Source organism: Hypanus sabinus, chromosome 7, assembly GCF_030144855.1.
Source record: "Hypanus sabinus isolate sHypSab1 chromosome 7, sHypSab1.hap1, whole genome shotgun sequence".
Taxonomy (NCBI): domain Eukaryota; kingdom Metazoa; phylum Chordata; class Chondrichthyes; order Myliobatiformes; family Dasyatidae; genus Hypanus; species Hypanus sabinus.
Genome location: NC_082712.1, coordinates 29,468,028 through 29,490,842, shown reverse-complemented (window position 1 = coordinate 29,490,842; position 22,815 = coordinate 29,468,028). Strand labels below are relative to the sequence as shown.

General features: G+C 44.3%; 1 protein-coding gene across 1 annotated transcript in view; it reads right to left on the bottom strand.

Moving 5' to 3' along the window:
- The window catches only part of cdkn2aip (CDKN2A interacting protein), a 43,710-nt gene that overhangs the window by 14,190 nt on the left and 6,705 nt on the right, over positions 1 to 22,815 (bottom strand). Inside the window, exon 2 of the mRNA XM_059974326.1 lies at positions 14,936 to 15,069. Coding sequence (XP_059830309.1) covers positions 14,936 to 15,069 — 134 coding nt within the window. The remainder of the gene's footprint in view (positions 1 to 14,935; positions 15,070 to 22,815) is intronic.

Genomic DNA, 22,815 nt, shown 5'->3' with positions numbered 1-22,815 from the left:
CTGGAACGTTTGCCCTTCCATAGATAGAATGGAATAATAGAATCTAACGAATCAAAAAAAGCTTTAGAAATAAAAATTTATAAAGATTGAAGTATAAAAATTTAGGAAGGATATACATTTTAACATTAATTCAACCAACCAGAAACATTGACAGGGGTGACCACTGTGCCAAACTCTGTTTTGTAGATTTTAAAAGATTAATTCAGGAAAGTTTTCTAAATCAATATATAGATGTACCAATTAGGGAGGGTGCAACATTAGATCTCCTATTAGGAAATGAGTTAGAGCAGGTGACAGAAGTGTGTGTAGGGGAACGCTTTGGTTCCAGTGATCATAACGTCATTAGTTTCGACTTGATCATGGATAAAGATAGATCTGGTCCTTGGGTTGAAGTTCTAAACTGGAAAAAGGCCAAATTTGAAGAAATAAGAAAGGACCTAAAAAGCATAGATTGGGACAGGTTGTTCTCTGGCAAGGATGTGATCGGTAAGTGGGAGACCTTCAAAGGAGAAATTTTGAGAGCGCAGAGTTTGTATGTTCCTGTCAGGGTTAAAGGCAAAATGAAAAGAATAAGGAAACTTGGTTCTTGAGGGATATTGGAGCTCTGATAAAGAAGAAAGAGATGTATAACATGTATAGGCAACAGGGAGGAAATAACACCAGGAAAACTGCAGATGCTGGAAATTCAAACAACACACACAAAATGCTGGTAGAACACAGCAGGCCAGGCAGCATCAGGGAGGAAATAAGATGCTTGAGGAGTATAAAAAGAGTAAGAAAATACTTGAGAAAAAAATCACGAGGGCTAAAAGAAGACATGATGTTGCTTTGGCAGTCAGGGTGAAGGATAATCCTAAGAGCTTCTACAGGTATGTTAAGAGCAAAAGGATAGAAGGGAAAAAATTGGTCTCCTTGAAGATCAGAGTGGTCAGCTATGTATGAAACCAAAAGAAATGGGAGAGATATTAAATGGTTTTTTTGCATCTGTATTTACTATGGAAACTGGAATGGAGTCTATGAAAACAAGGCAAACAAGTAGGGAGGTGATGGAATTTATACAGATTAAAGAGGAGGAGGTGCTTGCTGTCTTGAGGCAAATCAGAGTAGATAAATCCCCAGCACCTGACAGGGTACTCCCTCGGACCTTGAGGGAGACTAGTGTTGAAATTGCAGGGGCCCTGGCAGAAATATTTAAAATGTCGATATCCATGGGTCAAGTGTCAGAGGATTAGGGGATAGCTCATGTAGTTCCATTGTTTAAAAAAGGCTCAAAAAGTAAACCGGGAAATTATAGGCCAGTAAGTTTGATATCGGTAGTAGGTAAATTATTAGAAGAAATACTAAGAGATAGGATCTACAAGTATTTGGATAGATAGGGACTTATTAGAAACAGTCAGCATGGCTTTGTGCGTGGTAGGTCACGTTTAACCAATCTATTAGATTTTTTTGAGTAAGTTACCAGGAAAGTGGATGAAGGGAAGGCAGTGAATGTTGTATACATGGACTTCAGTAAGGCCTTTGACAAGGTACCGCAATGGGAGGTTAGTTAGGAAAATTCAATCGCTAGGTATACATGGAGAGGTAGTAAATTGGGTTAGACATTGGCTCAATGGAAGAAGCCAGAGAGTGGTAGTGGAGGATTGCTACTCTGAGTGGAGGTCTGTGACTAGTGGTGTGTCACAGGGATCAGTGCTGGGTCCATTGTTATTTGTCATCTATATCAATGATCTGGATGATAATGTGGCAAATTGGATCAGCAAATTTGCTGATGATACAAAGATTGGAGGTGTAGTGGACAGTGAGGAAGGTTTTCAAAGCTTGCAGAGGGATTTGGACCAGTTGGAGGAATGGGCTGAAAAATGGCAGATGGAGTTTAATGCGGACAAGTGTGTGGTATTGCACTTCAAAAGGTCAAACCAAGGTAGAACATACAAGGTAAATGGTAGGACACTGAGGACTGCAGTAGAACAGAGGGATCTGGGAGTACAGATACATAATTCCCTAAAAGTGGTGTCACAAGTAGATAAGGTTTATTGGCCTTTATAAATCAAAGTATTGAGTATAAGAGTTGGAATGTAATGATGAGGTTGTATAAGACATTGGTGAGACCGAATTTGGAGTATTGTGTGCCGTTTTGGTCACCTAATTACAGGAAGGATATTAATAAGGTTGAAAGTGTGCAGAGAAGGTTTACGAGGATGTTGCCGGGACTTGAGAAACTGAGTTACAGAGAAAGGTTGAATAGCTTAGGACTTTATTCCCTGGAGCATAGGAGAATGAGGGGTGATTTAATAGAGGTGTATAAAATTATGATGGATGCAAGCAGGCTTTTTCCACTGAGGCCAGGGGAGGAAAAAAGCTCATGGGTTAAGGGTGAAAAGTTTAAAGGGAACTTGGGGGGGGGGGGGGGGGGCTTCTTCACACAGAGAGTGATGGGAGTATGGATTGAGCTGCCAGATGGAAGTGGTCAATGCGGGCTTACTTTTGACATTTAAGAAAAACTTGGGACAGGTATATGGATGAGAGAGGTTTGAAGGGATATGGACCAGGTGCAGGTCAGTGAGACTAGGAAGAAAAATAGTTCGGCACAGCCAAGAAGGGCCAAAAGGCCTATTTTTGCCATATAATGTTCTATAGTTCTAATAGAATTTTCTCAAAAAACTCTTGAGGTTCCTTGATACTGTAATGCCGAGTTAAGTAAATTCATTAATTACTACTTTAAAAGGGAGGTCACGAAATTCTAATATTTGTACTTCTCTGTTAATTGGGAAGAGTTCACTCTTATGTAAATTAAGTTTGTATCGAGAAAGCTGGCTAAATTTATTAAGAAGTAAAAATACTAGGGCTAAGGAAGTAGTTGGACTTGATATAAGTAGTAAAAGATCATCGGCATAAAGAGAAACTTTATGCTCAACACCCCCACCTCCAAATCCCCATCAAATCAGCACAGCTGCGAAACGCAATTGCTAGTGGCTCCATGGCCAGACCAAAAAGTAAGGGACTTAAGGGCACCCTTGCCAGGTGCCACGTTTAAGACTAAAGGGCTGGGATTACTGAGAGTTAGTCAAAACAGAAGCAGTAGAACATGAATATAGCAATTTAATCCATGTAATAAAACTTTGACCAAAATCAAATTTTTCTAAAACCACAAAAAGATAATTCCACTCCACACGATCAAACGCTTTCTTCACGTCAAGAGAAATGACTCATTCAGGAATTCCAGTTGAGGGTGAATATAAGATATTAAATAGATGCCATATTATTAAAAAAAGGGAGGCGATTTTCAATAAAACCAGTTTGATCTTCAGAAATAATTGAGGGTACAATGTTTTCCAATCTACGAGCCAAAACTTTAGTCAAAATATTGACATCAACATTTAGCAAAGAAGTCGGCCCATATGAAGAGCACTCTGTTGGATCTTTACTTTTCTTCACTTAAAGAATGATACTTGCCTCATTAAATGATGCTGGCAATTTACCATGTTTAAACGAATCAGATAAAACTAAGAATAATTGAGACGAAAGCAGTGAGTAAAATGATTTTAAAAATTCTGCAGAAAACCCATCAGGTCCAGGAGCTTTACCCAACTGTAGTGCAGAAATGGCTGAAGATATTTCCTCTAGTGATAATGGCTCATTCAGTTTTGCTTTAAGATCAGAAGAAAGTGATGGAATATTTAAACTATTTAAGAAATGCTCAACAGAAATATCATCATTTAAAGATTCAGAGGTATAGAGTCCAGAATAATGATTCTTGAATGTGTCATTAATTTCAGAATGATTCAAAGTGATGTTCCCATTTTCCGTTCGAATTTTTGTAATTTGTTGAGCGTCTTAATTGGTTGACTAAAAATTTACTGGATTTATCACCCTGAATATAAAACCGGCTCTTACTTTCGAGAAGTTGGCGTTCAACTGGGTGAGTGGAAATAAGGTCAAATTTAATTTGAAGTTCCAATCGCTTCTTGTACAGTTCATGATTTTTGATCTCAGTATATAGTTATCCATTGCTTTAATTTGACTGACCAAATCTGATCGCTCTGAATAGGTCTTTTTTTTCAGATTCACAGTATATGAAATGACTTGACCCCTCAGACATGCTTTCATGGTATCCCAGACAACCAGAGATGAGATTTCAGATGACATACTAGTATTTAAAAAATGTTATCTGGTCCTTCTTAAATTTTACAAAATCATTATCTGACAACAAGATTGGATTAAAGCGCCATTGTTTATTCATTTGAGGGAAACAAGGAAAAATTATAAACAGGGTAACTGGGGCATGATCTGAAATCAATATACAGGTGTCCCTCGTTTTACGTTCACTTTACATCAACTCGCCGTTATTAAAGACCTACATTAGTTACTTGTTTTCTGTAAGGAAAAAAGGCAGCGTGTGCGCCGAGCAGCCAAGTTCCTCCCTGGAACTGCATTCTAGACGGCAGTGCTTAAACACGTACCTGTGAGCATCTGTGCATTATGTCGATCTATTTTGTGCATCCGTTAGCAAGATGAGTTCTAAGGTATCGAAAAAGCCTAAAAGAGCACGTAAGGGTGTTACACTTCGCATAAAACTAGACATAATTAAGTGCTTCGATGTAAGGACATAGTGAGTTTGGCTGAGGGTTTCTGGAAGTTGACGAAGATGATGTTGAAGAGGTTTTGGCATCCCATGACCAAGAACTGACAGATGAAGAGGAAAGGATAACAATAGAAGCCAAACGCAGTAGCCAATGGCCCAAAAATGAAGTTGTTCAGGAACAGAACGGGAAGCAATTGCGTGAGATTTTCGCTGTGATTGACAATGTTGCAATGATTGCAGAAATGTATGTCTTTAATTTTGAAAGGGTATGTAGATTTGGGGCACATTTGCAGGATGGTTTGAGGGCTTACAAAGAAGTGTATGATAGAAAAATGCGCGAGGCTAAGCAGTCAAGCATACTATCATTTTTCAAGCCTTCCTCATAAGCCACAGCAGACGGCAAACCTCGACCTTCGACATTGAGGCAGGCAGACATAGAAGGTGACCTGCCTGCCCTGATGGGAAACAGACGACGATGAGGTGACACCCCAGTCTCCTCTACCTCCCACCATCCCAACCTCCGACGACTCAGCCTAACACACCATCAGCAGTGTGCTGTCTTCTCGATTCCGGTAAGTGAAACTACACCAGACGTACATTATTTCTACTTTATATAGGCTGTGTATTTTTATACGTTATTTGGTAGCTTCATAGCTTAAAGGTTACTGGAAAGAGTGCTTCTGCTGGGAGCCCTTGCACCGTGTGTTTCTGCCGCGAGTGCTGCTGAGAGCGCTTGGGTGAGAGTTTTGGTGTGGTGGACAGTGCTGCAATAATTGTAGAAAAGTATTCCTACATCATATAGGCTGTGTATTTATCAGATCATTCCTGCTTCTACTATATATTACTGTTATTTTAGGTTTTACGTGCTATTTGGCATGATTTGGTAGATTACCTTTTGGGTCTGTGAACGCTCACAAATTTTTCCCATATAATTAAATGGTAATTGCTTCTTCACTCTACAACATTGTGGCTTACGAATCGTTTCATAGGAACGCTCTACCTTCGAATAGCGCGGGAAACCTGTACTCTGATAACCACAAGAGTGAACAGATGGAATCAGCATGTTATCAATTAAAATATACCCAATTCTAGTAAAAGTATGATGGACATGTAAAAAAAAATTTCTCTCACCCAGAAGGAAAAAATGCCACACGTCAGAAATACCATAATTAGAAAGGAAGGACTGAATTGATAAAGCAGATTTACTTGGTAGTCTATGAACAGAGGACAATTGATCCAAATCTGGATCTAACCAACAATTAAAATCATCACCCAATATAAGAGAATATAAACTCAGGTCAGGCAATAAAGAGAAAAAATGATCAAAAAACCCCACATCATCCAAATTATACAATCTTCCAGAGACAGTAACAAAACAACCATTTGTATCAGATACTTTGTTGTGAAGCTCAAAGGGAACATTTTGGCTAATAAGGATTGAGACCAACCCCCCCCCCCCCCCCCCCACCCCTGGCTTTAGCCAGAAAGGTAGAATGGAAGTGCTGCTCAACCCACCTTGACATGAGACGAGAGTTATCAGAGCTATGAATATATGTTTCTTGCAAAAAAGCAACTGTAGCTTTAAGCTGCTTAAGATGTGAATGCACCTTCATTCTTTTAACAGGTTGGATCAATCCCTTAACATTCCAGCTGATAAAATTCAACGGACTAACCATTATCATTTAAAAAAACATAAGAGGGTAAATGGCATGAATAAAATCAAACTTTAAAACAACAGCTTTGGGGTGAAATTATAAAACAGAAGAATCAGGACAAAAATATGTCCTGAGTAACAAAAAAATAACTGAAGATTTTATAAATGCTATTGGCAATCGAGATCCCTCCCCGCCTCAAATCCCACAAGAAAGTTACCAAAAATTAGCAGCAAGCTCTTCAGAAAAATAACCACCCCAAAAACCAACTTCCAGTTTCTTAATATCATCATAAGCTCCATTTACGTAACAATTCAAAAACCAGAAAACTTAAGCACTACAAATTAAAATTATACAAGAAAAATGATTCCACCAAAAAGTATTAAACTTAACTCAAAGTAATAATCCACAGTAACCTACCCATGAAAAGCTATGAAAAAAATTCACTGAATTAAAAAAGAGCTATTATAAAACTCTTTCATAACTCCTTTATACTTGGCACGAAGGCTCAGAACTTGGGGAGCGTAATCCTCAACAATACAAATAGAATGACCCTTGTAATCCAAGTTTCCCCTCCGATGTGCTACCATAATCAAAAGGTTTTTCACCTTATAACGATGAAAACACAAATTACTGGACGTGACCTGTGGCCCAACTCTGGCTTAGGGGCGAAGGTGTGATGAGCTCTGTCTAACTCAAGTGGTGTCGGAAGAATGTCGTTCCCAAAAATCTCACAGAGTACAATAGAAAAAAATTCAACAGGAGATCCATGTTTGGTAGCCTCTGGCAAGCTGAGGATTTGTAGATTATGATGTCTACTCCGACCTTCCAGGTCAGTGACTTCAGATGTTAACTTGCTGTTATGTTCTCTCAAGCTGGAACAAATGACTTCCAAATCCTGAAAACGACTTCTAAATCACCAGTAGCGAACTCGATGAGAAAGACATTCGGCATGAGCAAAGACAAGGAAATCTGCAGATGCTGGAAATTCAAACAACACCACACAAAAAATGCTGGTGGAACACAGCAGGCCAGGCAGCATCTACAGGGAGAAGCGCTGTCGATGTTTCGGGCCAAGACCCTGCGTCAGGACTAACCAAAAGGAAAGATAGTAATGTGGTAACCCACTTCTTAGCGCACTTAGCTCACAAATAGTCAGCGCGCCAGCACAAAGGCCAGTCCCAAAAGGGCGCCAGGTCTGCTTCACCAACAAAGGGAAAAGCCCGCAGGACTGTGAGTACATGCCCCCTACAGCATCCACGCCCGGGGAGGGCGGGATCAGGGAGGCTTTAAAGCGAGGCTGTGAAGTTCGAATAAAATCTTCTTTAACTGCAGTTTACCGACTCCGTGTCGTTATTTTAGCGCTGTGTGTAGCACACCGCTACAATTGGTGACCCCGACGGTCCAAACGATATTTGGACCGGAGGTGAACGACGCCACACCTGTTCATGCGGTTTCATTGAAACTGCCAAGCTTCTGGATGCTGTGACCTCACCTATGGTTCCAGCAAACAGAAGCCCAATTCCACGTTTGGCAGATAACCTCAGAGGACACACGTTACTACTACGTGGTGAGCTCCCTCGACCAGGAGACAGCCGCCCAGGTTGAGGAGTTCATACAGTCTCCCCCGGAGGACGGCAAATACACGGACTTCAAAGCCCTGCTCATAAGGACTTTCGGACTCTCACGGCACGAGCGGGCTGCCCGTTTACTGCACCTGGATGGTTTGATGGACAGACCTGCATCGGCTTTAATGAATGAGATGTTGTCTCTGGCCAGCGTTCACAAGCCCTGCCTCATGTTTGAGCAGGCATTCCTGGAGCAGCTGCCCGAGGACATACGCCTGCTGCTGTCCGAAGCGGATTTCAGCGACCCCCGGAAGGTGGCAGCCCGGGCAGACTTGCTGTGGAATGCCAAGAAGGTGAGTGGGGCGTCCGTTGCACAGATCACCAGGCCACGCTCCCAGCAGCAAACCAGACCCGACCCGGCCACAGAGATAGGGGTGAGGAGCCCAATGAACAATGGTGCTTCTACCACCAGCAGTGGGGCGCAGAAGCCCGCCGCTGTAGACCGCCCTGCAAGTTCCCGGGAAACGCCAGGGCGGCTGGCCATCGGGATAGCCTCCTGTATGTGTGGGACAAGAGGTTGGGACACCGTTTTTTAGTCGACACCGGTGCCGAGATCAGCGTCTTGCCTCCGACGAGTTACGACACCCGCAACAGGGCACTGGGTCCCCCCCTGAGGGCCGTGAACAGCAGTACAGTAAGGACCTATAGCACCCGTACGGTGCAGCTACAGTTTGGCTCCAGCCGGTTCACGTGGGACTTCACACTGGCCGCCGTAGCCCAACCGCTTCTGGGTGCGGATTTTTTGCAGACTCACAGCCTGCTGGTCGACCTGCCGAGGCAGAGACTGGTCCATGCCGAGACCTTTCAGACGTTCTCCCTGGGTGCAGCCCAGTTGCCAGCCCCTCATCTCGACTCCATCACGCTGTCCAACACCAGGGTCCTGGCGGATTTCCCATCGGTTCTGGCACTGCAGTTCACAGCAGCCATGCCCCGACACGGCGTACAGCACCACATCCCGACCCAGGGACCACCCCTCCACGCCCGTACTCGAAGGCTTCCCCCGGACAAGCTCCGACTGGCGAAGGAGGAGTTCAAGAGGATAGAGGAATTGGGGATCATACGGAGGTCCGACAGCCCATGGGCCTCCCCCCTGCAGATGGTGCCCAAAGCGACAGGGGGCTGGAGACCATGCGGCGACTACCGCAGGCTGAACGAGGCTACAACACCGGACCGCTACCCTGTGCCGCACATTCAGGATTTTGCAGCAAACCTGCATGGCGCACGGATCTTCTCCAAGGTAGACCTCGTCCGGGGATACCATCAAATCCCGATGCATCCGGACGACGTCCCCAAAACGGCACTCATCACCCCGTTCGGCCTTTTTGAGTTCCTCCCCGTGCCGTTCGGCCTGAAGAATGCCGCACAGACGTTCCAGCGGTTAATGGACGCGGTGGGACGCGACCTGGACTTCGCTTTCATCTATTTGGACGACATCCTCGTAGCCAGCAGCAGTCATCAGGATCATCTGTCCCACCTCCGTCAACTCTACGCTTGACTGAGTGAATACAGTCTAACAATCAACCCAGCCAAATGCCAGTTTGGGCTCGACACCATCGACTTTCTGGTCCACAGGATTACTAAAGACGGGGCAACCCCTCTGCCCACTAAGGAAGACGCAGTCCACCATTTTCCCTGTCCCACCACAATCAAAGGCCTTCAGGAATTCGTGGGTATGGTAAATTTCTACCACCGCTTCCTCCCTTCAGCTGCACAAATCATGTGCCCCCTGTTCGCCCTGATGTCGGGTCATTACCTGGGACGAGGAGTCATTAAAACAAAAGAAGCCTTAGCAAACGCCGCGATGCTAGTGCACCCCAGAATGGATATCCCTACCGCCCTCACAGTGGACGCATCTAATACGGCAGTCGGTGGGGTACTGGAGCAACTCATTGCGGGTCGCTGGCAACCCTTGGTGATTTTCAGCAAACACCTGTGACCACCCGAGCTCAAATACAGTGCTTTCGACCGGGAACTGTTGGCACTACACCTGGCAATCCAGCATTTCAGGTACTTCTTAGAAGGTAGGCCCTTCACCGTGTTCACAGACCACAAGCCGCTTACCTTTACGTTCATGAAGGTGTCCGATCCCTGGTCGTCCCGCCAGCAGTGCCATCTGTCCTACATCTCTGAATACACGACGGATGTCCGGCACGTCTCGGGTAAGGACAATGTCGTGGCAGACGTGACCTCTCGCCCTAACATTCATGCCCTTTCCCAAGGGGTAGACTTTGAGGCGCTGGCAGAGGTGCAGCAGGCAGATGAGGAGATCCCAAGTTACAGAACCGCAGTCTCCGGTTTGCGGCTCCAGGACCTCCCCATAGGCCCAGGTGAGAGGACCCTACTCTGTGACGTCGCCACCGGCCAGCCCCGTCCCGTCGTCCCGGCACCTTGGCGGCTACGCGTTTTCGACTCCATTCGTAACTTAGCGCACCCTCCATCCGGACAACTGTCCGGATGGTCTCCAGCAGGTTCGTTTGGCACGGACTCCGCAAGCAAGTCAGTGAATGAGCCAGAACGTGCATGCACTGCCAGACAGCCAAGGTGCAGCGGCACACCAAAGCTCTGCCGCAGCAGTTCCACCCCACCCACCGGCGTTTTGACCACATTCATGTGGATATCGTGGGTCCCCTGCCAGTGTCGCGCGGAGCGCAACACCTCCTATCGTGGGCCGGTTCACAAGATGGCCAGAGGCGATCCCGCTCACTGACACCACCTCCGAATCTTGTGCCCGGGCACTGATTGCCATCTGGGTGTCCCGCTTTGGTGTACCGGCCCACATTACCTCCGACAGAGGCCCCCAGTTCACCTCCCGCCTGTGGTCAGCTATGACCAGCCTTTTGGGGACACAGCTGCACCACACCACTGCCTACCACCCACAGTCGAACGGCCTGGTGGAGCGTTTCCACCGTCACCTAAAGTCGGCTCTCATGGCCTGCCTGAGAGGAGCTAACTGGGTGGACGAGCTTCCCTGGGTCCTACTCGGCATCCGAACGGCGCCCAAAGACGATCTGCACGCCTTGTTGGCCGAGTTGGTGTACGGCGCACCCCTGGTTGTCCCCAGGGAGTTCATACCAGCCCCAAGGGGGCACGAGGCAGAACCCGCAGCAGTCCTGGGCAGACTACGCGAGAGGCTCAGCAACCAGGCCCCCATACCCACTTCACAGCATGGGCAGAACCCGACCTGCGTACCCAAAGAACTGTAAGCTTGTGTTTGTACGAAGGGGCGGGCATCGGCCACCGCTGCAAATGCCCTACAAGGGGCCGTTTACAGTGCTCAGGAACAACGGGTCCACGTTCGTGCTGGACGTTGGGGGGAGAGAGCAGGTTTTCACGGTGGACTGACTCAAACCGGCCCACATGGACTTGGCGCAACCGGTCGAGTTTCCAACACAGCGGCGCAGAGGCCAACCTCCCAAACAGGGTCCGGCCCAGACTGTGGAGATTGGGGGGGCGTATCGCCAGTTCTGGGGGGGGGGGTTATGTGGCGCCACACTTCCTAGCGCACTCGAACCAGCTCACAAATAGCCAGCGTGCCGGCACAAAGGCCAGTCACAAAAGGGCACCAGTTCTGCTTCACCAACAAAGGGAAAAGCCCGCGGGACTGTGAGTACGTGCCCCCTACAGCATCCGAGCCCGGGGAGGGCGGGATCAGGGAGGCTTTAAAGCGAGGCTGTGAAGTTCGAATAAAATCTTCTTTAACTGCAGTTTACCAACTCCGTGTCGTTATTTTAACGCTGCGCGTAGCACACCGCTACAGTAAGAGATTTCTTTTACTATCTTTCCTTTCAGTTAGTCCTGACGCAGGGTCTCGGCCCGAAACATCCAAAGTGCTTCTCCCTATAGATGCTGCCTGGCTTGCTATGTTCCACCAGCATTTTGTGTGTGTTGTCATTCGGCATGAGCCTCCACTTTGGAATGAACTTGATCCAGTTTAGACTCCAACGAACTGAAAGACTTAAATTCAAATATTATATCATGTTGATGCTGTTCCAAAATGGAGACAATCTCGGCAGAGGAACCAGTCACAGAGACTTCTTTTTTCCCTGATTTGGTGAGCTTTGAAGCCATTATAAGACAGGCACATACGCAGGCAGAATGGAGAATAAAAAATTTAATAATCTGGTATAAAAAAAAGGAAAGAAGTGCGGAGATAAGAAATAAAACGGAGCCACAGTTTTAAGCTACTAAACCATCGCCATCTTGACTGGAAGTCCCCCACTTTATTTTCAATCGTGATTGCTTTCCATCAACGGAGCAGAAACAGCAGCAGCAGTGGGCTGCGGGTCCCGAGCTCCACCAGGTCCTAAAGTCCACGGCACTGGACAGGTTAAATAAGGGACTTCAGCATCCGCGTTTTTTTGGTATCCACGGGGGGGGGGTCCCAGAACCTAACCCACACAGACAAGGAGGGCCGACTGCATTGGCTTAAACACTCCATCCTTTGAAGTTAGGACAAATAGACTGATAACATTTAATATTTTGTTAAACACGCTCATTTAAATACAGTGAATTTATCATGTAATACCTTCATGTACTTTGCACTGAGTGACTTCAGTAGCGTGAATAGTCTATCCAATAGATGAAAGAGTTAACTGACAGTAACATTAAATAGGACATACAAACCCCATTTCCAGAAAAGTTGGGATATTTTCGAAAATGCAATAAAAATTAAAATCTGTGGTATGTCAATTCACGTGAACCTTTATTTAACTGACAAAAGTACAAAGAAAAGATTTTCAATAGTTTTACTGACCAACTTAATTGTATTCTGTAAATATACACAAATTTAGAATTTGATGGCTGCAACACACTCAACAAAAGTTGGGACAGAGGCATGTTTACCATCGTGTTACATCACCTTTCCTTTTAATAACACTTTTTAATCGTTTTGGAACTGAGGATACTAACTGTAGTAGATTTGCAACTGGAAATGTTGTCCATTCTTGCTTGATATAAGACTTCAGCTGCTCAACAGTCCGTGGTCTCCGTTGTCTGATTCTCCTCTTCATGATGTGCCATACATTTTCAATAGGAGATAGATCTGGACTGGCAGCAGGCCAGTCAAGCACACGCACTCTGTGTCTACAAAGCCACACTGTTGTAGCCCGTGCAGAATGTGGTCTGGCATTGTCCTGCTGAAATAAGCATGGACATCCCAGGAAGAGATGTTGCCTTGATGGCAACATATGTCTCTCTAAAATCCTAATACACACCTCAGAGTCAATGGTACCTTCACATACATGCAACTCACCCATGCCGTGGGCACTGATGCACCCCCATACCATCACAGATGCTGGCTTTTGCACCTTTTGCTGATAACAATCAGGATGGTTGTTTTCATCTTTGGCACGGAGAACTCGACGCCCGTTTTTTCCGAAAAATAGCTGAAATGTGGACTCATCTGACCACAGCACATGGTTCCACAGTCTTTCGGTCCATTTGAGATGAGCTCGGGCTAGAGAGCTCACCGGCGTTTCTGTATAGAGTTGATGTATGGCTTCCTCCTTGCATAATAGAGTTTCAAGTTGCATTTCTGGATGTAGCGACGGACTGTGTTAAGTGACAATGGTTTTCCTAAGTACTCCTGAGCTCAGGTGGCTATAATTGTCACAGTAGCATGATGGTTTCTTAGGCAGTGCCGCCTGAGGGCTCAAAGATCACGTGCATTCAACAGTGGTTTCCAACCTTGCCCTTTACACACTGAGATGTCTCTGAATTCTCTGACTCTTTTCACAATATTATGTACTGTAGATGTTGAAAGACCTAAATTCTCTGCAATCTTGCATTGGGAAATGTTCCTTTTAAACAGACTAACAATTCTCTCACAAATTTTGGTACAAAGGGGTGAGCCACGACCCATCCTTGCTTGCAAAGACTGAGCTTTTGATGGACGCTACTTTTATACCCAGTCATGATACCTCACCTGCTACCAATTAGCCTGCTTAATGTGGAGTCTTCCAAACCACTGTTACTTGAATATTCCGTGCACTTTTCAATCTTATTTTAACTCTGTCCCAACTTTTGTTGAGTGTGTTGCGGTCATCAAATTCTAAATTTGTGTATATTTACAAAATACAATTAAATTGGTCAGTAAAACTATTGAAAGTCTTTTCTTTGTACTTTTGTCAGTTAAATAAGGGTTCACGTGAATTAACAGATCACAGATTTTTGTTTTTATTGCATTTTGGAAAATATCCCAACTTTTCTGGAAATAGAGTTTGTAAAAAGCAGGTAATTTATATAGTGCCTTGCTGAACCTCACACTTTCCTTTATCAACTAAATAAATGTGGTCACTAGTAGGGAAACATGGCAGCCAATTTGTAGTTTATTAGATCTCACTACCAGCAAAAAAACAGGGCAGCACAATAGCACAGCGATTAGCGTGAGTGCTGCTGTCTGTAAAGAGTTTGTAAATTCTCTCCATGATTGCATCGGTTTCCTCCAGGTGCTCCGGTTTCCTCCCACGGTCCAAAGACATACTGATTGGTAGGTTAATTGGTCATTGTAAATTATCCCAGGAATAGGATACGATTAAACTGAGGGAATACTAGGGGCATGTGGCTTGAAGGGCAGTAGGGCCTATACCCCACTGTATCTCAATTAAAAAATAAATGAACAAATTATCTGTTTCATTTACAGTGGTAAGTAAATGGCCAAGAAACAAAGTTCAATCTCATACTCTTTCACTGATAGCATGGGGGCCAAAGGGGTCTCCCGTTAACATAATATCTGAAAGGCACTATTGCATTGATGTTAGCCTGAACTGTCTTGAAAATATTGGATGGACACGTAAACCACACAAGGAAATTAAGCACCATCACATACCCAATATTTAACTGAGAAACACAATTGCACAGCACACTAAGACTATTTGACCCTTTAAGGCTGAACTTCGATAGCAATCCCAATTTGGAAAATATTACGACAAATTTTGATAAAGGACTAACCTTTAACAGAACTTTACCACAAAATACAAGTGCAATTACTTTTTAAGAAAATCATTAAATCAAGTACTAATTAAATTCAAAGATTAACCTTTCAAGGTATTCTAGTATAAAGATAATCTGCTAACCATTGTTGTTGTTTGAAAGCTCCCTTTTCTTCTTATTGGCTACCAATTCATCCCTTGTCGTGTGTACTGGAGCATCTGTAACGTCGATCCCTTCACCCATCTCCAACACTTTATCCATCACTTTGTTTGAGTATCTGAATCATAAAACAAGTGCCACCAGTTACAAAGTGTACATTTAGAAATACAAATACGTGAATGATTACATTTGCACTCATTTAACTTCCAATCAAATAACACCGAGCTGGGGCTAAGTTAAGATGGCACCAAGTGGCGACTCCTTGGCTTGCATTTTCAGAAATAGCTTTATTTCTACCTTTGATATTTCTTTTTTCCCTTATCAGGGTGTGGGGAGGGGGTTCATTTGAAGACCCTGACCTGGAATATACTCTTGACTTTGGTTCTTTGCGGGAATGGGACCCGCTCTCAGAGCCCCACGACCAGCTGCTTTTTGATATCCCAAGGCCGCAGCCGAGAAGACGAGCTTGCCTCCAGGGTTCTGGGTTCTCGTGGCTCTAGGGATGTGCTGATTCTAGGCCAGTGCCCCTGACTGAAGTGCCGTGGGTGAACACAGAACATTGGGAGCAGCGAGTTAACTGCTGGGGGTTGTGCGCTCGGAGAGCTGTGCCAGTTTGGTGCCGACTCTCTGGGTGCAGAGCCCGGAAAACGCAAAACAACAGACTTTTAACATCGTAAATCAGCGAGTTGTTTATTACGTCTCTCCTTTCACTGTGAAATGGGGACACCCTTCTCCTTGATTAGGGAGAGAGCCTATGGTATGTTGAATTACTGGGTGAACGAGTAGTTTTTGGGGTACTGCAAGTCTGTGTCTTTACTGATGCTTTGCTGCATGCTTGAGTGCTCAGTGGAGAGTGCTGATGCTTTTCTGCTTGTTGGGGTAGAGGTGGGGTTGTTGCCTTGGGCGGGAGGGGAGCTGGGGGCGGCATGTTAGGCTCTAGCATTTTAACTTTCATTCAGTCTTTGGGGCACTTCTTTGTTTTTGTGGATGTCTGTGAAGAAAAATATTTTCAGAATGTATAATGTATACATTTCTCTGACATTAAAAGTACAAATTGAAACCTATTATAACCAGATGAAACATGTGTAAAGGGGGTTTCTTCTTTTTTCTTTGTTACTGTGTATGTAATCAAAAGGGCCTCTTTGTTTTGTTAACTCGCAGGAATGCTTCTTTTTTGCGAGAGAGTGCTGGGAGAATTGTATTCCTTTGTAAACCAAATGGGGATTAATGTTCTTTCTTCTGAGTCTGTAAGCTTTTGTTGACGGGCTTTTGGGCAGATCGGCGCGAGGGGGTTGAGAGAGAGGACGAGGATCAGACCCCAAGCGGGGGTCCGAGGCCCAGAGGTACTCTGAGGAGGGGGGATGAAGCTAGATGTGCTTGGTTGACCACTCGGAGGGTCCTGAGCTGCGAGTCGAGGAGTTCGGAGGGGATCGAATGGTAATTACTTCAGTAATTGAGCTCCAACGGTTGTGCACAAAGTGGTTTGGACTTTGATAAGTTTGGCGCCTTTTCTTTATTTTTTTCTTCATATATATTGTATCATTATTAATCAGTTATAGTAACCTTTATAAATTGTACGCATTTAATCACATATGGTGAACTGTCTGTTTTTGGGCGAGGCAGGGACATCACACAGCATCCACACCAGCTGATTACCCAGTTTGGCGGGGCCGAAGGCTGCTCCCCCTAGATGAGAACGAGCTGAGCGAGCCTGAGGTGACCCAGGGGGTTACACATGATTCCATGTTTATTTAATATAAATGTTACTTCGATTTACCTGAACTTGATTTACTTTCAAAATACCCAGTTAAACATCAGAACATGGGGGGGGGCGGGGGGTCATCATGTGCTGCTTTGAAACGAGATCAAATATTCCCAACCTCTCTTTTCCCATGCTTCCATAAAGAGTCTGAAGGGACTTGATACGTCAAAGATTCGCACGAATTTCGATAGATTACAGTGGAGAGCATTCTGACTAGCTGCATCAAGTGGAGGCTCAAATGCACAGGATCACAACTGCAGAGGGTTCTAAGCTCAGCGAGCTCCATCATGGACACAACTATCCCCATCATTCAGGACATTTCCAAGAGGTGCTGCCTCAAGGAGGCAGCATCCACCAATAAGGACTGACACCATCTGGGAAATGCCTTCTCAGCACTACCATTGGGAGGAGTGGGATGGTGCAGGAGACTGAATTTCACACACAATGATTTAGAAACAGCTTCTTCCTCTCTGCCATCAGACTTTTGAATAGTCCGTGAACACCTGAACACTACCTTTGTTATGCCTTTATTTTGTAATTTATGGTATTTGCCCCAGAGGGAGCACAGCATTAATTTACCAGATTGGATTGGAGAAAAAAAATTGAGTAAACTACACATATTTTCATGGGATAAGAATTCTTACAGTGCATAACAGGTGGGATGCTGAATATATTTATACTAGCTGAGGAACCTAGAACCACACGTTACACCGTTTGAAGCTGCGAGTGACGTCTTGAAGGACAGGAGCTATTTGAAAACAGCAAGACTCATCATGAGTGAGTCTTATTTGAGCCAGTAAAAGTAATGGAGGTGTAAAAGGAGTGTCAATTGTGGGAATGGGCCACTGTTAAGAGACTTAAGCAAGAATAGCTGAGAATTATATAGCTGGATGAAATCAGGACTATCCAAGAGGCTGAAAACCTCAGATGAGACCTTTACTGAGGTGGTCACACCAAGGGAACAAGCTTCAGACAGTAGATGGGTGAGCACCAGGAGAAGTGAGGAGAGTAAGTAGTTAGTGCAGGGTACTGATCTATCAGGGCACAGTAGCAGCCATGGTAGTGGCACTGTGGATAGCTCTGTGGCTCAGCAGGGACCAGGAAAATCAACTGGAGTGACAATGATAGGAGAATCAAAAGTCAGGGAGACAGACAGGAGAGACTCTATGGCCGTGAAATAGATGCCAGGATGATGTTCTTTTCTCCCAGGGGCTAGGGTCAAGGATGTCTCAGACTGGTTGCACAATACAGTCAAGAGGGAGGGTAAGCAGCCATAGATCATGGTGCACATTGACACCAATACCATAGGTAGAGAAAAAAGAATAGGTCCTTTTTAGTGACTATGGAGAATTAAGGAAGAGGATTATGGGAAGATGGGAGGATTGGGAAGTTTTTACAAACCTACAGGGAGCGACTAAAAAAATTAGAAGAGAAAAGCAAGTTAGCAAATAATATCAAAGTGGATAGTAAAAGTTGTTTTCAAGTACGTTAAAAATAAAAAAAGTGAGTGAATGTAGGACCCCTAGAAAATTTGTCGTTAGGTCGCATCTGGAATTTCCAGTTGGCCGACGATTTCCCTCCACGCCGCTCTGACATATTGGGAAATCATGTACTCAGCAAGTTACAGCCTTAGCCGTCTGCCGGGTGAGTTTCAAGAGATCATCTCCTCTTGCAGTGGATGACCACGACGTCCAAGTGTCTTGTTGTGCTCTTAGCACTCCACCAACGCCTGCTGGCCTGCCTTCTTGACCGTTGGACCATTAATTGGTCTCCTCAGCACACGCTGGGACAGACAGATCCCCTACCTCACCGAGGGTCAAAGACCCATTGGCTACTCTCACCTGGTTTGGCCCATCTGCCGAGACGGTTTACCGGGATGTGGCCGCTGCACGTGCTACAGCTACTTGGAGCCACAGGTGAGAGCTGAATGCCAGGAGGGGACCAAAGGTGGATGAGCTGCCCTGAAAAGGGCACAGAAGGCTCCCCACCAGAGGTGCTACCCTTCCCTAGGCAGGAGAAATAACAACAGGGGACAAGGAGATGGCTGATGAACTAAATGAGTATTTTGCATCAGTCTTCACTGTGGAAGGCACCTGCGGTATGCCTGAAGTTGTAGCGTGTGAAGGAAGAGAAGTGGGTACAGTTACTATTACAAGAGAGAAGATGCTCAAACAGCTGAAAGACTTAAAGGTACATAAGTCACCTGGACCAGATGAACTGTATCCTAGGGTTCTGAAAAAGATAGCTTTAGAGATTGTGGTGGCATTAGAAGTGCTCTTTCAAAAATCAATGGACTCTGGCATGGTGCCAGAGGACTGGAAAATTGCAAATGTCACTTCACTCTTTAAGAAAGGAGGAAGGCAGCAGAAAGGAAATTATAGACCAGTTAGCCTGACCTCAGTGGTGGGGAAGATGTTAGAGTCAATTGTTAAGGACGAGGTGACGCAGCACTGGGTGACACAGGATAAGATAGTACAAAGTCAACATGGTTTCCTTCAGGGAAAATCCTGCCTGACGAACCTGTTGGAATTCTTTGAGGAGATTACAAGTAGGATAGATAAAGGGGATGCAGTCAATGTTGTGTATTTGGACTTTTAGAAGGCTTTTGACAATGAGTCACACAGGAGGCTGCTTACCAGTTTAAGCGGCCGTAGTATTACAGGTAAGTTACTAACATGGTTAAAGCATTAGTTGATTGGTAGGAGACAGAGAGTGGGAATAAAAGGATACTTCTCCGGATGGCTGCCAGTGACTAATGATGTTCTATAGGGGTTGGTGTTGGGACCACTTATATTTATGCTGTATATCGATGATTTAGATGATGGAATAAATGGCTTTGTTGTCAAGTTTGCAGATGATACGAAGGATGGTGGAGGGGCAGGTAGCATTGAGGGAACAGGTAGAATGCAGAAGGACTTAGACAGACTAGGAGAATGGCCAAAAAAGTGGTAAATTAAGTACAATGTTGGAAAATACATGGTCATGCACTTTGGTAGTAGAAATAAATGTGCAGACTATTTTCTAAACAGGGGAAAATCCAAAACTCTGAGATGCAACGGCATGTGGGAGTCCTTGTGCAGAATACCCTAAAAGTTAACTTGTAGGTTGAGTCAGTGGTGTAGAAGAAAATGTCATTTTAGCATTCATTTCAAGAGGTCTAGAATATAAGAGCAAGGATGTGATGCTGAGGCTTTATAAGGCACTGGTGAGGCCTCACCTTGAGTATTGTGAACAGTTTTGGGGCCCTCATCTTAGAAAAGATGTGCAAGCATTGGAGAGGGTCCAGAGGATGTTCACATGGATGATTCCAGGAATGAAAGGGGTTATCATACGAGGAACGCTTGATGGCTCTGGGTCTGTACTCGCCAGAATTCAGAAGGATGAAGGGGGTTCTCAATGAAACCTTTTTAAATGTTGAATGGCCTAGACAGAGTAGTTGTGGAAAGGATGTTTCCCATGGTGGGAGAGTCTTGGACAGGAGGGCACATCCTCAGCATAGAGGGGTACCTTTTCAAAACAGCGATGTGGAGAAATTTCTTTAACCAAAGGGTGGTGAATTTGTGGAATTTGTTGCCACATGCAGCTGTGGAGGCCAGGTCATTGGGTGTATTTAAGGCAGAGATTGATAGGCTCTTGTTTGGACATGGCATCAAAGGTTACGGGGAGAAGGCCAGGAACTGGGGCCGAGGAGAAGAGAAGATCGGCCATGATGGAATGGTGGAGCAGATTCGATGCACCAGATGGCCTACTTCCGCTCCTATGTCATATGGTCTAAGAGCCTGAAGAGCAGGACCTCCAAAGTAAACTTAGAAACAGAGAAAACCTACAGCACAATACAGGCCCTTCGGCCCACAAAGCTGTGCTGAACACGTGCCTACCTTAGAAATTACTAGGCTTACCCATAGCCCTCTATTTTTCTAAGCTCCATGTACCTATCCAAAACTCTCTTAAAAGACCCTATAGTATATCTGCCTCCACCACTGTCACCAGCAGCCCATTCCACGCACTCACCACTGAGTAAAAAACTTACCCCTGACATCTCCTCTGTACCTACTCCCCAGCTTAAACCTGTGTCCTCTTGTGGCAACCATTTAAGCCCTGGGAAAAAGCCTCTGACTATCCACATGATCAATGCCTCTCATCATTTTATACACCTCTATCAGGTCACCTCTCATCCTCCGTCATTCCAAGGAGAAAAGGACGAGTTCACTCAACCTGTTTTCATAATGCATGCTCCCCAATCCAGGCAACTTCCTTGTAAATCTCCTCTGCACCCTTTCTATGGGTTCCAGAACTGAGCACAGTACTCCTAGTGGGGTCTAACCAGGGTCCTATATAGCTGCAGTGAGTAATCTCTGAATTACTCCTACTGCCACATGCTAGCCAAGGCAGGAATAGGATGATAGTACAGATGAATGAGTGGCTACAGATCTGGTGCAGAGGGCAAGGTTTCAGATTTCTTAATTATTGGGATCTCTTCTGGAGAGAGATGTACAAAAAGGATAGGTTACACCTGAACCTGAGGAAAACCAATTTGCTAGAACTGTTGGGGAGGCTTTAAGCTAATTTGGCAAAGGGATGGGAATCAGAGTGATAGGGCTGAGGATGGGGCACTTGATATAGAAGTAGATATAGTGTGTAGGGAGACTGAGAGGAAGGAAAGGCAGAAGATAGGGCATGAGTTGAAGTGTAACATGGTGAAAAATCAAAAAGGGTGATGAATGCAGGAGAGATGAGGTTATATTTGAATGTACACAATATACGGAATAAGGTAAGTGATCTTACAGTGCAGTTAAGAGATTGGTAAGTATGAAAGTGTGGGCACCACTGACTCATGGCTGAAAGAAGATCATATGGGAGCTTAGCACCCTAGTATTGTATGTATATTGTAGTGAAAGAGCAGGCAGAAGGGGTGGGGTGCCTCTGTTGGTAGGAAGAGCTGACATTGGATCAGAAGGTGTGGAATCCTTGTGGGTAGAGTTAAGAAACCGCAAAAGGTAAAAAGACCCTGATGGGAGTTATATACAGGCCTCCAAACAGCCAGGATGTGGGATATTAATTACAACAGGAGCTAGACAAGGGATGTAAATAAGGTAACATTACGATAGTCATGGAGGATTTCAATATGCAGGTAGATTGGGAAAATCAGGTTACTGCTGGATCCCAAGAGAGAAAAATCGTAGGCTTTTTAGAGAGGTTTGTGGTTGAATCCACTAAGCGAAAAGCAATTCTAGATTGGGTGTTTATAATGAACCAGATTAGATGAGGAAGCTTTAAGTAAAGAAACCCTTCAGGAGGCAGTGATTGTATATTATATATCATATTATGAATCAGAAGCCTGATACTGATTCATAATGATAGAATTCACCATGCAGTTTTGGAGACTTTAATTGTTGTTTGAATCCTTCGATGGATAGATCTAAACCTATTCGAACTCTTCCGAATAGATCAGCTTTACTTATTAATTCTTTTATGGTTGATTCTGGAATTACTGAAATATGGCGGTTTTTGAACCCTAAAGGTAAAGAATTTTCATTTTTTTCACATGTATATCATAGTTATTCTAGAATTGATTACTTTCTTATTGATCATCGTTTATTAACAGATGTTATTGATTGTAAATACGATTCTATTGCTATTTCGGATCATGCGCCTCTGAAGTTATCTATCAAGATTTCGGATTCTTCTATCAATACTAGATCTTGGAGACTTAATGCTACTTTACTTCAAGATCCAGAATTTATTACCTTCATAAAACAACAAATTGACTTATTTTTTTCAACAAACTATAATGAAGAGATTGATAAAGGAATACTTTGGGACTCTTTCAAGGCTTTTATTCGTGGACAAATTATTTCATATTCCGCTGGTAAAAGAAAACAAAGATACTCAGATATAGCTTTATTGGTGGATAAAATTAAAGAAATTGATAAGATTTATTCCGTTACTCCTACCAAAGAACTTTATAAGAAGAGAGTTGAGCTTCAAATGGAACATAGTTTATTATTATCTTCTTCAATTGAGAATCAATTAATTAAGACTAGGGCTCAATTTTATATTCATAGTGATCGAACTGGTAAATTGTTAGCTAATCAATTAAAA